Below are 16797 nucleotides of genomic sequence, written 5' to 3' on the forward strand. Positions count from 1 at the left end.
TCCAGGGCTGCAGCCACCAAAAACGGTAGATAACAGAAAGCACAAGAGAGAGGTGTTCAATGCCGCGCCAATAGATCACTTCAGGAGATGTTCAGATCAGTGTCACTTTATTGTCATTCAGGTCGACGCGTTTCTGGAGCATCTGCCCCCTTCATCAGGACCACCAGGAATAGAAATAACATCCAATCTCTTGGATTGGATGTTATTTCTATTCCTGGTGGTCCTGATGAAGGGGGCAGATGCTCCAGAAACGCGTCGACCTGAATGACAATAAAGTGACACTGATCTGAACATCTCCTGAAGTGATCTATTGGCGCGGCATTGAACACCTCTCTCTTGTGCTTTCTGTTATCTACCTAGGAAATTATGCAGAATAAGTCATCACATCTTAAATCCAGGTATCTGTCTATAACAATTTTTATTTTAAAGTATTTCATAGTGCATTAAGTTACATAATTACCATTAGAAAAAAATAAACATTATGTACAGATTTATTAAATGAATCTGTGGATTAAAGTACTAGAAGTAGATTATAGAATTACATTAAAAACCCCAAGCTCATCAAGTGAGAGTGATTCCGATGATGTGACATCTCTGTATGGTTTATTCAAAGCCAGTAACTATTCCCCCTATATAAAGATGACGACCAATGTTCTGCAGTGTTATTAGGCTTAATCCATCATATATGAAGGAAATACACTTGCATAATAGAATAATTTAAAAGGGAACCTGTCGTGTTTTTAAAAAAAAAAAAAAAACAAAAAAAAAAAACACGACTAAACTACAGAAATGGGGTTAATCTGCAGGTTAATAGCATTCTAAAGCCTCGTGGATATCGAGGAGAAAGTCCAGCTTCTGGGAGGTAATGAACTTTATTCCTCCGGCTTTCAGTCAAAGGTTTCAGTCACTGGTCAGTAAATAGGTGAGCAGTAACTGTAACCACAACCTCAGGACTGACTGACAGCAGACTCAGCACTGATTTACTACAGCGCTGGATGTCAGTGAGAGCTGGGGCTGCCACTATGTGCTAAGTGGTGACTGTAGCCACACCGGCAGCAACTCCATGACTGAAAGCCCAAGGCTGCTGTGAGGAATAAAGTTAATTTCCTACCGATAGCCATGTGTTAAGTGGGGCGGCCGTGCAGTTTTAGAATGCCATTAACCTGCAGATTAACCCCATTTCTGCAGGTTAATGGATTTAACATGACAAGTTCCCTTTAAAAAGGTTTCAAACCAGTTTTAAATTATATATAATGTACAGAAAAAGAAACAGATGGCGTAAAGAAAATCAGAGAACATGTGTTGATCAGCAACTTCCTTTGTAGACATCAAACATCACATTACACAAAGAAAACAGATCATTTCTACTCCTGCAAGGCTGAGCTCAGTGGAAGAAATAAAGTCTTTGTCTCCCGTCTAGAATAAGTGGAATTAATAACCTCAAATCCATCATCTCTCACGGTAAAGTTTTACTGAGCTCCTGAATGGCCCAGCGATTGTCCTTAATCTTATCTCTTAGGCGAGTATATTCTTGAACCATCTCCTCAAATTCTGTGCCCAGGAATTCATAAGAGGCGAGGATCTGTTTAGATGCCGCCAGTTCAGTCTTTTCAGATTTCACAGCAGCCTCCAAACTGGACCTAGAAGATGGGAAAAAAGTGAGCAAGGAGCAGTTATATTACCCAGTTGTAGAGCATTTGTTCCCCTCCTTTACCTGATGTATTTGTGAACTTCTACCTTCTCAGGAGTGTACGTGTCAGTGAGAACTTGGAGCTCTTCCATCCTGTGAGAGAGAAGAAAGATGGTGAGGATGTGCCTGTGCGAGAGGAGTAGAAGCGCCACAACTCTTACCGTAGTTTTAGGAACAATGCGCTACTCTTTGTTTCCAGGTATTCGACATTTATCTTGTCTATGTCAGACTGTGCCTGAAGACGGAGATTGGAGGCAGCCTGCCGGAGGAGCAAGAGGCAACGAAAGAGAACCTAAAAATCACAACAGGAGCCAATGAGATCTTGTAAGTTTTAGGTTTACCATAGGGTTTTCACTAGGTTATATTCTAGATATGTCCCTTGGCAAATCTGCACCATTAGTAGAGTCTTGCTTAGGTTCCTGCCCAAGGAAATCCAGATAAATATTTTATCATTTATGAACATTTTGTCGGAAAAAGAGATTCTCCCAAAGCTCAATTAACCTTTGAGATATCGTGTTACGCTATCATGCCAGATACATGCTCTTCTATAATTGGGGTCACCAAAATGTTTTATGGCTAAATAACAAATTAATCCATCTGAGAGCCATTTAAAAAGTTCACCAAATTCTCCTGTGATTTTAAGCCTTTACCGACATCCGCACCATATCCAGTAGATCAGGGGTGGGGAACCTTTTTTCTGTCGGGGGCCATTTGGAAATTTCTACCAACCTTCGGGGGCCGCACAAAATTATCAATGTTTAAATGACCCTGCTATATTGGGTGAAGCAATTAATTAACTGGGGGCATGGGGCTGGGGGCACAGACACCACACGCGGGGCTGGGGGCACAGACACCACACGCGGGGCTGGGGGCACAGACACCACTGGAGGGGCTGGAGGCACAGACACCACTGGAGGGGCTGCAGGAACAGACACCACTGGAGGGGCTGGAGGCACAGACACCACTGGAGGGGCTGGAGGCACAGACACCACTGGAGGGGCTGGAGGCACAGACACCACTGGAGGGGCTGGAGGCACAGACACCACTGGAGGGGCTGGAGGCACAGACACCACTGGAGGGGCTGGAGGCACAGACACCACTGGAGGGGCTGGAGGCACAGACACCACTGGAGGGGCTGGAGGCACAGACACCACTGGAGGGGCTGGAGGCACAGACACCACTGGAGGGGCTGGAGGCACAGACACCACTGGAGGGGCTGGAGGCACAGACATCACTGGGGGGGAGGCACAGACATCACTGGGGGGGAGGCACAGACATCACTGGGGGGGAGGCACAGACATCACTGGGGGGGAGGCACAGACATCACTGGGGGGGAGGCACAGACATCACTGGGGGGAGGCACAGACATCACTGGGGGGGAGGCACAGACATCACTGGGGGGAGGCACAGACATCACTGGGGGGGGTTGCACACACGACTGGGGAGGCAGCACACAGGACTGGGGGGGCAGCACACAGGACTGGGGGGGGCAGCACACAGGACTGGGGGGGGCAGCACACAGGACTGGGGGGGGCAGCACACAGGACTGGGGGGGGCAGCACACAGGACTGGGGGGGGGCAGCACACAGGACTGGGGGGGGGCAGCACACAGGACTGGGGGGGGGCAGCACACAGGACTGGGGGGGGGCAGCACACAGGACTGGGGGGGGCAGCACACAGGACTGGGGGGGGGCAGCACACAGGACTGGGGGGGGCAGCACACAGGACTGGGGGGGGCAGCACACAGGACTGGGGGGGGCAGCACACAGGACTGGGGGGGGCAGCACACAGGACTGGGGGGGGCAGCACACAGGACTGGGGGGGGCAGCACACAGGACTGGGGGGGGCAGCACACAGGACTGGGGGGGGCAGCACACAGGACTGGGGGGGGGCAGCACACAGGACTGGGGGGGGGGCAGCACACAGGACTGGGGGGGGGCAGCACACAGGACTGGGGGGGGCAGCACACAGGACTGGGGGGGGGCAGCACACAGGACTGGGGGGGGGGCTGCACACAGGACTGGGGGGGGCTGCACACAGGACTGGGGGGGGCTGCACACAGGACTGGGGGGGGCTGCACACAGGACTGGGGGGGGCTGCACACAGGACTGGGGGGGGCTGCACACAGGACTGGGGGGGGCTGCACACAGGACTGGGGGGGGCTGCACACAGGACTGGGGGGGGCTGCACACAGGACTGGGGGGGGCTGCACACAGGACTGGGGGGGGCTGCACACAGGACTGGGGGGGCTGCACACAGGACTGGGGGGGGCTGCACACAGGACTGGGGGGGGCTGCACACAGGACGGGGGGGGCTGCACACAGGACTGGGGGGGGCTGCACACAGGACTGGGGGGGGCTGCACACAGGACTGGGGGGGGCTGCACACAGGACTGGGGGGGGCTGCACACAGGACTGGGGGGGGCTGCACACAGGACTGGGGGGGGCTGCACACAGGACTGGGGGGGGCTGCACACAGGACTGGGGGGGGCTGCACACAGGACTGGGGGGGGCTGCACACAGGACTGGGGAGGGCTGCACACAGGACTGGGGGGGGCTGCACACAGGACTGGGGGGGCGCACACAGGACTGGGGGGGCGCACACAGGACTGGGGGGGCGCACACAGGACTGGGGGGGCGCACACAGGACTGGGGGGGCGCACACAGGACTGGGGGGGCGCACACAGGACTGGGGGGGCGCACACAGGACTGGGGGGGCGCACACAGGACTGGGGGGGCGCACACAGGACTGGGGGGGCGCACACAGGACTGGGGGGGCGCACACACGACTGGGGGGGCGCACACAGGACTGGGGGGGCGCACACAGGACTGGGGGGGCGCACACAGGACTGGGGGGGCGCACACAGGACTGGGGGGGCGCACACAGGACTGGGGGGGTGCACACAGGACTGGGGGGGTGCACACAGGACTGGGGGGGTGCACACAGGACTGGGGGGGTGCACACAGGACTGGAGGGGGTGCACACAGGACTGGGGGGTGCACACAGGACTGGGGGGTGCACACAGGACTGGGTGATGGGCTGCACATAGGATTGTGTGGGGGTGCACACAGGACATTGGGGGGCTGCACACAGGACTGGGGGAGGGGTGCACACAGGATTGGGGGGGTGCAAACAGGACTACTGGGTGATGGGCTGCACACAGGACTGGGGGAGGGGTGCACACACGACATTGGGGGCCACACTGCGCTGAGAGTTTCATGCAACTCTGGGGGTGAGGGTTTACAGAACTGGTGTGAGGAGGCACAAAGCATTGGGCAGGGCACATAGCAGCAGAGGGTCGGCACTGGACTCACAGCAGCATTGCACTCACATCACCGGAGTGCAGGAGCCGGACATTGCATCAGAAGGAGAAGGCAGGCACTGATCTCCGGAGGGCAGGGGGCGGACACACAAAGCTGGAAGCTGAGGCTGCTGTAGACCCGCCCACAATTGGCACTGGCCGACGGGAGAACACATTGCAGCACAAACAGCAATGTGTGGATTTAAAGGGCCGGCGGCAGCAAACTGCGGTGACAGCACCAGCACTGCCTCCCCCGGGAATCTGCCCGGGGGCCACATATAAGGTCATGGCGGGCCGCATGCGGCCCGCGGGCCGGAGGTTCCCCACCCCTGCAGTAGATAATGGCTGTGACACACAGCCAGCACTTGCCTCTAATAGCTGCGAGTGGACTGAAGCTCTGCCCACGACTGTTCACCTAAATGCCATTGTCAAACTGTGACAGCGGCATTAATAGTATGCCGGCATGCAGGGCTGTGGAGTCGGAGTCAGAGCTCATTTTGGAGGAGTCGGAGTCGGTATAAAATGCACCAACTCCGACCCCTAAAATATATCATAAATTGGGGACAGTAGTGCAATGCAGAATGTGCTGAATATTTTACTAAATAATAACATTTAGTATAATTGGATAGAAAATAAAATATATTTATTGGAATACAACTTTAGAACACAAACTGTAATAAATTGCAAATATGTAATACACTATGTAATATACAGTAAATTACATATATTTCGTGTGTGTGTGTATGTATGTGTATAATATATATATATATATATATATATATATATATATATATATATATATTATACACATACATACACACGATACACTATGTAATATACAGTAAATTACATATATATTACATATTTGCAATTTATTACAGTTTGTGTTCTAAAGTTGTAATCCAATAAATATATTTTATGTTCTATCCAAATATCTTGATTATTGTTTCATAAAAATTATTAAATGTCTGATGTTCACATACACATGTTCATGTACTACAATAAATTGTTCACCTAACTATAAGCAATATACAGTTAGGTCCAGAAATATTTGGACAGTGACACAATTTTCGCGAGTTGGGCTCTGCATGCCACCACATTGGATTTGAAATGAACCCTCTACAACAGAATTCAAGTGCAGATTGTAACGTTTAATTTGAAGATTTGAACAAAAATATCTGATAGAAATTGTAGGAATTGTACACATTTCTTTACAAAAACACTCCACATTTTAGGAGGTCAAAAGTAATTGGACAAATAAACCAAACCCAAACAAAATATTTTTATTTTCAATATTTTGTTGCGAATCCTTTGGAGGCAATCACTGCCTTAAATCTGGAACCCATGGACATCACCAAACGCTGGGTTTCCTCCTTCTTAATGCTTTGCCAGGCCTTTACAGCCGCAGCCTTTAGGTCTTGCTTGTTTGTGGGTCTTTCCGTCTTAAGTCTGGATTTGAGCAAGTGAAATGCATGCTCAATTGGGTTAAGATCTGGTGATTGACTTGGCCATTGCAGAATGTTCCACTTTTTTGCACTCATGAACTCCTGGGTAGCTTTGGCTGTATGCTTGGGGTCATTGTCCATCTGTACTATGAAGCGCCGTCCGATCAACTTTGCGGCATTTGGCTGAATCTGGGCTGAAAGTATATCCCGGTACACTTCAGAATTCATCCGGCTACTCTTGTCTGCTGTTATGTCATCAATAAACACAAGTGACCCAGTGCCATTGAAAGCCATGCATGCCCATGCCATCACGTTGCCTCCACCATGTTTTACAGAGGATGTGGTGTGCCTTGGATCATGTGCCGTTCCCTTTCTTCTCCAAACTTTTTTCTTCCCATCATTCTGGTACAGGTTGATCTTTGTCTCATCTGTCCATAGACTACTTTTCCAGAACTGAGCTGGCTTCATGAGGTGTTTTTCAGCAAATTTAACTCTGGCCTGTCTATTTTTGGAATTGATGAATGGTTTGCATCTAGATGTGAACCCTTTGTATTTACTTTCATGGAGTCTTCTCTTTACTGTTGACTTAGAGACAGATACACCTACTTCACTGAGAGTGTTCTGGATTTCAGTTGATGTTGTGAACGGGTTCTTCTTCACCAAAGAAAGTATGCGGCGATCATCCACCACTGTTGTCATCCGTGGACGCCCAGGCCTTTTTGAGTTCCCAAGCTCACCAGTCAATTCCTTTTTTCTCAGAATGTACCCGACTGTTGATTTTGCTACTCCAAGCATGTCTGCTATCTCTGATGGATTTTTTCTTTTTTTTCAGCCTCAGGATGTTCTGCTTCACCTCAATTGAGAGTTCCTTAGACCGCATGTTGTCTGGTCACAGCAACAGCTTCCAAATGCAAAACCACACACCTGTAATCAACCCCAGACCTTTTAACTACTTCATTGATTACAGGATAACGAGGGAGACGCCTTCAGAGTTAATTGCAGCCCTTAGAGTCCCTTGTCCAATTACTTTTGGTCCCTTGAAAAAGAGGAGGCTACGCATTACAGAGCTATGATTCTTAAACCCTTTCTCCGATTTGGATGTGAAAACTCTCATATTGCAGCTGGGAGTGTGCACTTTCAGCCCATATTATATATATAATTGTATTTCTGAACAGGTTTTTGTAAACAGCTAAAATAACAAAACTTGTGTCACTGTCCAAATATTTCTGGACCTAACTGTATGTAGGAGTCAGAGTCGAAGGTTTGGTTTACCGACTCATATGTGCCCATCGGCATCCGTGATGCCAACGTGGGGTGCCGATGGGTTGCTCCGACAGCTGGGAGGGTGCATTGAAGACCTCTATACCGGTCATCATGGAGCTTCTTTGAAAGCTGAAGACCCACCTCTTCTGACAAGCCTACAACAACCCTCAGACCAGTACACCACTGCGCAAACAGCTCTGTCCTCACCTACTGTATCCTCACCCATCCCCTGTAGACTGTGAGCCCTCGCGGGCAGGATCCTCTCTCCTCCTGTACCAGTCTGTTTTTGTAATATTCATGATTATTGTACTTGTGTTTATGTATACAATAATCTCAGAAATATATATATATATATATATATATATATATATATATATATATATATATATATATATATATATATATATATATACACACACACACATACACACACACACACAAGAAGGTGGCCCGATTCTGCGCATCGGGTATTCTAGAATTTACGTATTGTGTAGTTAATGTATGATTTTTGTTATAATATATATATGATGTTGTTGTGTGTAGTTACCAAGTGTTTGTGTGGGGCGCTGTACATGTTTTGGGTGTTGTCTGGGTGTGGGGGTGGGTGAGAGCGGTGTTTGTGTGTTGCGTTGTGTGTGTTGCGTTGTTTGTGGAGCGCTGTGTGTCTGTAGCGTTGTGTGTGTGTGTGTGTGTGTTGCGCGGTTTGTGTGGGTGTGGGGTGTGTGTGTGTGTGTGTGTTTTGGTGGGAGGTATGTTTTGTGCAATGTGTGTGTTTTGCGGCATGTGCGTATATTTGTGTGTGCCGCGGTGTTTGTGTGTGTGCGGCGTTGTCTGTGTGTGTGGGTGTCTGTGTAGGCGGTGTTTGTGGTTCCCAGTGTGTGTGTGGTGTGTTGTGCAGTGTGTGTGTGTGTGTGTGTGTGTGTTTTGGAGGGGAGGTTTGCACCCCCTATCGTGCTCCATACCCCATGCTGCGCACTCCCCATTGTGCTCCATCCCCCATGCTGCGCACTCCCCATTGTGCTCCATCCCTCATGCTGCGCATTCCCCATCGTGCTCCATCACCCATGCTGCGCACTCCCAAACGTGCTCCATCCCCATGCTGCGCACTCCCCATCGTGCTCCATCCCCCATGCTGTGCACCCCTCTGGCGTGCGGTCCCAGCAGCTGTGCTGCACGCCGTGCTCCTCTGCCTTCTACCGACACGCACACATCCGATCGCATACACGCACACATCCGATCGCATACACGCACACATCCGATCGCATACACGCACACATCCGATCGCATACACTCACACACCCGATCGCATACACGCACACACCCGATCGCATACACGCACACACCCGATCGCATACACGCACACACCCGATCGCATACACCCGATCGCATACACGCACACACCCGATCGCATACACGCACACACACACTGACGATATCGCACATACGCGCTCACAGACTCACAACATCCAGAGATACCACATGCTTCTGGCCAGGTGATCCTCCGGCAGGTCCTGGAAGGTCACTGCACACAGAGGATCGCCGCCGAGAAGCAAGCGATATCACGGGATGTTGTGAGTGTGTGGATGCGATCTGATGTGTGTGTGAGGTGTGTGTGAGAGTGAGTGTGATCTGATGTGTGTGTGTGTGTGTGTGTCTGTTCTTATGTGTGCGCGTGTGTGTGTGTTCCGCCGCTGCAGGACCTTGATGCGCTCACCTGGGAGCCGGTGTACGCTGGTAACCATGCTACACAATATTACATGGTTACCAGCGTACCCCGCCCCCCGCTCGCACGGGAGCCCACACCAGCATATGGCGGCAACCCCAGCAATGCGAGGGTATGTGTCGGCCGGGTTGGCGGCGTACGCTGATGTGGGCTCCCGGGGGTACAGCACTCACGGCGGCGTACGCTGATGTGGGCTCCCGGGGGTACAGCACTCACCTGGGAGTCGGGGCTCCGTGTCGTTTCGGGGAATGCATGCAGGGGGCGGGGCCAGAGCGAGCGTGCAATGCGTGAGGGGGCGGGGCGTAGCCGAGTTGCTAATGCGTATACATATACATATACATATACACACATACACACACACACACGCGCCACGGAATAAATGACGCTATAATAACTAATAATATTATTATTATGGCTATCTGCCCACGGGACAATGTACTCGCGGATTTTTTCCGCAGGTTTCCCGCAGCTGCTCCCCGGAATCTGCAGCTATCAATTGCTGTGGGATTTGAGCATTTTTGTTGCAGTAAACCTGCAGGACAACTGCAAAAATATCTGCGGAATTCCCGGCCTCTATCTCCATAGTGGAAAGCCAGGAATTCAGCAGATATTTCTGCATGAATAATTGACATGCAGTTACGTGCGGCTGCGGGACATCCGCAGCATTTTCCGCAGCCGCACATACCGCAGCATTGATACAGCACTCCCCAAATCCCATAGGGTAACATAGGGAGTGTCTGTGCTTGCTTAAACCTGCGGATTTATCTGGAAAATACAGATAAATCTGCGGGTTTTTCCGCGGCAAATTCCGCGAGTACATTGTCCCGTGGGCACATAGCCTAATAAGAATAACCCATCACGTAGGTGAGCTTTAAAAGGAGACAGATTTTTACTATATAAAGCAATTCTGTAGTATTGCTGTATCTAGCACAAGCGCTCAGGTTTAAGTCCCCTACGAGGACTAATAAATACATTAAAAAAAATAAATAATCTCAAAACCGTTCAGATCACCTAACCTCTCTCTTTCATCATATTGTTAATTCTGGTTCTCTGGCTGACCAATTTAATGAGTCTGGTTTGTCCTTGTTGTTGAAGCCAGGCAAAGACCCACTTCTCCTGCCTCATATCGCCCAATCTCCCTTCTAAATGTTGGTTTTAAACTGCTTACTAAAATTATGGCTAATAGGCTGCAGTCCATGCTTCCAGATATTCTTACTCCATCTCAAACAGGTTTTCTTCATGGCCGGTCTATTACCTTTAATATCTATTGGTTGCCATTACACATAGTCGTCAAAATGAAGCCAAGCAAAATATACTGGTCAGTCTTGTTGCTGATAAAGCCTTCGATCGAGCATCATGGTCTCATCTTATACGAACCCTTAAGTATGGATTGTTTGGCTTTACTGTTTTCAACTTTGTGCGGACGGAAATTCAATCCTGGAAATCCCTTAAACTGTCCTTTGCAGTTAAGGCCCATCTTATTAAAATTATTTCTTTCCCTAAACTTCTTTTTCAATGACAAACATAGCTGGTTTTGCTATCTAAAGCCAACGACCGGCTTCTAACGAGGGCCTTCCATCAATTTTTTTGGATTTCAGAATGGGGTTCCAGAACTAGTATTTTTAAGTTACAAACAACATTTTTGGGTGGCCTTTACAGTATTGTGGTCATCTTTTGACATTCTCTGGATTGGATCAGTGCTTCCACTCACTTTACTAATACCCCAATAGATGAGGCTCTGTGTGGACCCTTTAGTCTCCCTTCTTTTCTCCATCTGCGACCAGTTGATGTCCCCATAGAGGTTAAAGAGAACCCCTTACTATGGTCAGTTGTTCTGGGTTGGTGCTTTGCAAGACAACTTGGTGGACTCTACCCTCACATCTCAGTTCTTCCTTTTCAGAGCAATCTCTACTTTTTGCAGGGTAAGCCACCTCCTGTCTATTGTGTACTTGGGAATAATAGCTGTCGATTAGTTTGTAATTTGCTGTCTGATAAACAACGCCCTCTTACCTCAGAGGACATTGCCATGAAGGCGGGCTTTACACGTTGCGACATCGCTAGCAATGGCTAGCGATGTCCAGCGCGATAGCACCCGCCCCCGTCGTACATGCGATATGTGGTGATTGCTGCCGTAGCGAACATTATCGCTACGGCAGCTTCACACGCACTTACCTGCTCGGCGACGTCGCTGTGACTGCCTAACAATCCCTCCTTCAAGGGGGAGGTGCGTTCGGTGTCACAGCGACGTCACTCATCGGCCGGCCAATAGAAGCGGAAATGAGCGGGACATAACATCCCGCCCACCTTCTCCCTTCCGCATTGCCGTCGGAACGCAGGTAAGGAGAGGTTTGTCGCTCCTGCGGGTTTACACACAGCAATGTGTGGAGCTGCAGGAACGACAAACAACATCGTACCTGCGGTCGAACCGACATTATGGAAATGAACAACGTTACACAGATCAGCGATATTGTACGCTTCTGTGCTTGTTCATCGTCGCACCTAGTATTTACACATTGCCATGCTGCTACCGGCGCCGGATGTGCGTCACTAACGACGTGACCCCGACGATATATCGGTAGCGATGTCGCAACGTGTAAAGTTCCCCTAAGTATCCGATCCTGGCGGGCGATAATTTTACTTACGTCCAGATCAGACTTTATGTAGACTAGGTGTTAAGGGTTATCCCAGTAGACATTAGAGAGCACCCTTTAAATTTAATTTCCATTAATGCCCATATGGGGACTAAAAGGTACCTTCACACATATCGAGATCGCTAGCGAAATCGCTGCCGAGTCACAGATTCTGTGATGCAACAACGACAGACCTGGAAAGAAAGAGACAGACCTGGAAAGAAAGAGACAGACCTGGAAAGAAAGAGACAGACCTGGAAAGAAAGAGACAGACCTGGAAAGAAAGAGACAGACCTGGAAAGAAAGAGACAGACCTGGAAAGAAAGAGACAGACCGGAAAAGAAAGAGACAGACCGGAAAAGAAAGAGACAGACCGGAAAAGAGAGACAGACCGGAAAAGAGACAGACCGGAGCACATTACTTGGCCAATTTAGTTAAAATGTGTCTGGAATATCTGTGGTATTGAAATATATGTTGTGAAATGCTTCTATTAGCTTAGTTTTTGCCTTTTAATAATTACATTTCTAATTTGTTTTGTGGTGTTTGTGTGCAGAATACATTTTTTGTTAATACATTCTATTTTGTCAACAACAGTTATTAACCCTGGCGAAGCCGGGTAGTACATCTAGTACTTAATATATGCTGTCTAATCTTCCTTTTTTTTTTGTTGTACTACTGACAAACTACCGTATTTTTCGCTTTATAAGACGCACTTTTGTTCCCCCAAATTTTGGGGGAAAGTAGGGGGTGCGTCTTATAAACCGAATATATTGGGGGGGGGGGGTGTATATATATATTATATACACACACACACACACACATATATACATAGGGTCCGCTCTGGAGCGCTGCTGGGGTCAGGGAAAGCTGCGGGCGGCAGCGTTAGATCTCCTGCTCGGGCTCATATAATATGCACAGCCGCTGTCCAGCAGTGTGGTGCTGAAACTGCATCACGCTGAGGGGCTGGGGCAGCGTGGCATATTATATGTGCCTGTGCTCCCTTTGATCGCACATGATCCCCCCTGTGTTAGATATGGCCCCCGTGCTGCTGCCCATAGTAAAATAAAAAAGCTTTACTTACCTCCAGCGCTGATCACCGGTCTCCTGCTGCTGTTGTCTGTGATAAGGCAGGCAGAGATGATATCACTCTGCCGTGCCGATCACATGACCGGCAGCAAGAACCAGGAAGTAAGGAAGCCAGAGCTCAACTGCGAGGTGGGAGACACAGAGGGACAGCGCAGAGAAGGTAAGGAAAGAGTGTTTTATTTTATTATGGGTAGCAGCCTGGGGGCATATCTAACACAGGGGAGGTGTGCCATCTATAAAAGCCATGGGCAGCTGTATGGGGGCCATATCAAACACAGTGGAGATGTCCCATCTATAGGGGCCATGGGCAGCACAGGGGGACGTGTCCCAGCACAAGGGGGCTATATTCAATATAAGGAGGCCATATCCAGATTAAGGGGGGCTAATTTTAGGATGGGGGGGCTATAAGAGACATATACCCTATATGATTTGTTAGACGGACACTGGCATAAGATGGACCCAATTTAACATTAAAAAAAAAAAAATCTCTTTTCCTTCACCAAATTTGGGGCTGCGTCTTATAATCAGGTGCGTCTTATAAAGCGAAAAATACGGTATTTCCTTTTATTTTATCTTGGATATGTCTGTGTACCTTGCTTTTTTTTCTTTCAATAAAGACTTTTAAAAAAATAACAAAAAACAAAAAAAAACACGACACCTGTTTAAATCACCCCCCCCCTAATAAAAAGAATACATGCTTGTCATATTCCATGTATACAGGAAAACCAGCTCACCCAGTGGAGATAATCCCAGACGGTGCACGGAAGAGAGGCCACTCCTAGATCCAAGTGAAGAAAACTCCAGCATCCAGTCCAGTCTTCACAAATCAGCAGCTGCTGCAGCGTCCGGGAGGAAGGCGCTCCCTGCACAGTCCCCATGGGGACACAGAGTACCTTAGAGATGCAGGGCCCGGTCCCTGAGGATAAATAGACTGCTGTCCGGCAGATTCCCACAGGGGCTGCGGAGGCAGCACGGTCCCAGTAACTGGATGACCGGTCAGGATCCCACTTCTCCCAGAGCCGCTAAGGGATGGTGAAGGAAAACGGCATGAGGCTCCGGCCTTTGTACCCACAATGGGTACCTCAACCTTAACAGCACCGCCGACGTAGTGGGGTGAGAAGGGAACATGCCGGGGGCCCCGTGGGGGCCCACTTTTCTTCCAACCGATATAACTAAAATGAGAATGCATGAGTGGATGTGTGCCTCCTTCCACACAAAGCATAAAACTGAGGAGCCCGTGATGCACGGGAGGGTGTATAGGCAGAGGGGAGGGGTTACACTTTTTAAAGTGTAGTACTTTGTGTGGCCTCCGGAGGCAGAAGCTATACACCCAATTGTCTGGGTCTCCCAATGGAGCGACAAAGAAATTTAGTTATTTTCTTTATTAAATTTTCATTAAAAAAGCCATCAATATGGCGTGGTGCCAACCATACAGGAAAAGACGCGTTTCGGACATTGCAGCGTCCTTGATCACATGAGATCAAGGACGCTGCGACGTCCGAAACGCGTCTTCATGTATGGTTGGCACCACGCCATATCAATGGCTTTTTTAATGAAAATTTAATAAAGAAAATAACTAAATTTTACTATCTGGACTGGATGCTGGAGTTTTCTATGCTTGTCATATTGTACCCAAGAAAGTTTGATCGAGTAAAATATAAAAACTGAACAATTGACACTGTACAGCAGGAAGAGCAGTTTATAGTACGCAGAGTGGATGCAGAGAACATCTTTGAGAAGAGAAGCTGAATTTTCATACAATACACAAAAAAAATAAGAGTCTTACACTGTCACGCAACAGTTGGCCCCAACAGAGTGGTTCTGATACTGGAATGTGATGTTCAAGATGACATAAGAAGTGATGAGCGAGCAGTAAGATGAATGAGTGATCGGTACGAGGCTTGATTTGAGTAACGAGTATAATGAAAGTCATTGGGAAACTCCAGCATTTTTCTTGAAAGAGTCTTCCGAAAAATGCTCAAGTTTCTCATTAAGTTCTATTAATCTCGGTAATCGAGTCAAGCCCGTCTGAGCTTCCAACCTGCTCGATCGGAGTACCAAGAACTCGACCATCTTACTGTTCACTCATCACTAGAGATGAGATGACAGACGCCTAAAGGGAAGTTGTATTGTATAGTTGTTATCTACGGCCAGATCTCGTGGCATAGACTAATAATGTAGATGATCCTCTTAACTTACCGAAGGATAAAACTCCATTTGTTTTTCAAGTAAAGCCTCCATTTCAGCATGTTTTTCTTCTTCATTTTTTAACCTTCTTTTTTCATCCTCAAGTGTCGTGGCCAGGCGAAGAGCTTTCGCAGCACGGAGAGCTTCACCTTCCTCATCTGAGTAATAAGGCATAAATGCACATTGGTTATAGTGAACCATGCCAGGTAAATCTACTGATTAAAACCAAATAAAACCGTATTAAGCAAAGATATTTTACCTCCCCCACCTAAAATTAATATTGGTTCATATAACGACCCATATAAATGAAACTCGTGTGTCCTATAGGCCTGTCCTGATCATTCTGCACTTAATGATGTACTTGTTTTTGGGAATATACAGTAACATAATACTGTATAGGGAAGAAGGGAATTTTGTTTACTTACCGTAAATTCCTTTTCTTCTAGCTCCAATTGGGAGACCCAGACAATTGGGTGTATAGCTACTGCCTCCGGAGGCCACACAAAGCATTACACTTAAAAGTGTAAGGCCCCTCCCCTTCTGCCTATACACCCCCCGTGGGATCACGGGTTCCTCAGTGTTAGTGCCAAAGCAAGAAGGAGGAAAGCCAATAACTGGTTTAAGAACAAATTCAATCCGAAGGAACATCGGAGAACCGAAACCATTCAACATGAACAACATGTGTACCTGAACAAACAAAAATCCCTAAGCAAACAGGGCGGGTGCTGGGTCTCCCAATTGGAGCTAGAAGAAAAGGAATTTACGGTAAGTAAACAAAATTCCCTTCTTCTTTGTCGCTCCTAATTGGGAGACCCAGACAATTGGGACGTCCAAAAGCAGTCCCTGGGTGGGTATAATAACCCCTCGTGATAGGACCGTAAAAACAGCCCTACCCTACAGGTGGGCCGTCGCCGCCTGAAGGACTTGTCTACCTAGGCTGGCGTCCGCCGAAGCGTAGGTATGCACTTGATAGTGTTTGGTAAAAGTGTGCAGACTCGACCAGGTAGCCGCCTGGCACACCTGCTGAGCCGTAGCCTGGTGTCGTAATGCCCAGGACGCACCCACGGCTCTGGTAGAATGGGCCTTCAGCCCTGAGGGAACCGGAAGCCCAGCAGAACGGTAGGCTTCAAGAATTGGTTCCTTGATCCACCGAGCTAGGGTGGATTTGGAAGCTTGCGACCCTTTGCACTGACCAGCGACAAGGACAAAGAGTGCATCCGAGCGGCGCAGGGGCGCCGTGCGGGAAATGTAGATCCTGAGCGCTCTCACGAGATCCAACAAATGCAAATCCTTTTCAATTGATGAACTGGATGAGGGCACAAGGAAGGCAAGGAGATATCCTGATTAAGATGAAACGGGGATACCACCTTAGGGAGAAACTCCGGAAAAGGGCGCAAAACCACCTTGTCCTGGTGAATCACCAGGAAGGGAGATTTGCATGACAGCGCTGCTAGCTCGGACACTCTCCGGAG

At 48.8% G+C, this 16797-nt stretch overlaps 1 protein-coding gene across 1 annotated transcript in view; it reads right to left on the reverse strand.

Annotated features, from left to right (window-relative positions):
- Positions 1-407: 407 nt before the first annotated feature.
- Positions 408-16797, reverse strand: part of HAUS4 (HAUS augmin like complex subunit 4) — a 33063-nt gene continuing 16673 nt past the window's right edge. Inside the window, exons 6-9 of the mRNA XM_075340961.1 lie at positions 15338-15483; positions 1852-1982; positions 1715-1783; positions 408-1640 (exon numbers count right to left, since the gene is read on the reverse strand). Coding sequence (XP_075197076.1) covers positions 1457-1640; positions 1715-1783; positions 1852-1982; positions 15338-15483 — 530 coding nt within the window. The 3' untranslated portion in view covers positions 408-1456. The remainder of the gene's footprint in view (positions 1641-1714; positions 1784-1851; positions 1983-15337; positions 15484-16797) is intronic.

The sequence above is a fragment of the Anomaloglossus baeobatrachus genome, chromosome 1 (assembly GCF_048569485.1).
Source record: "Anomaloglossus baeobatrachus isolate aAnoBae1 chromosome 1, aAnoBae1.hap1, whole genome shotgun sequence".
Taxonomy (NCBI): domain Eukaryota; kingdom Metazoa; phylum Chordata; class Amphibia; order Anura; family Aromobatidae; genus Anomaloglossus; species Anomaloglossus baeobatrachus.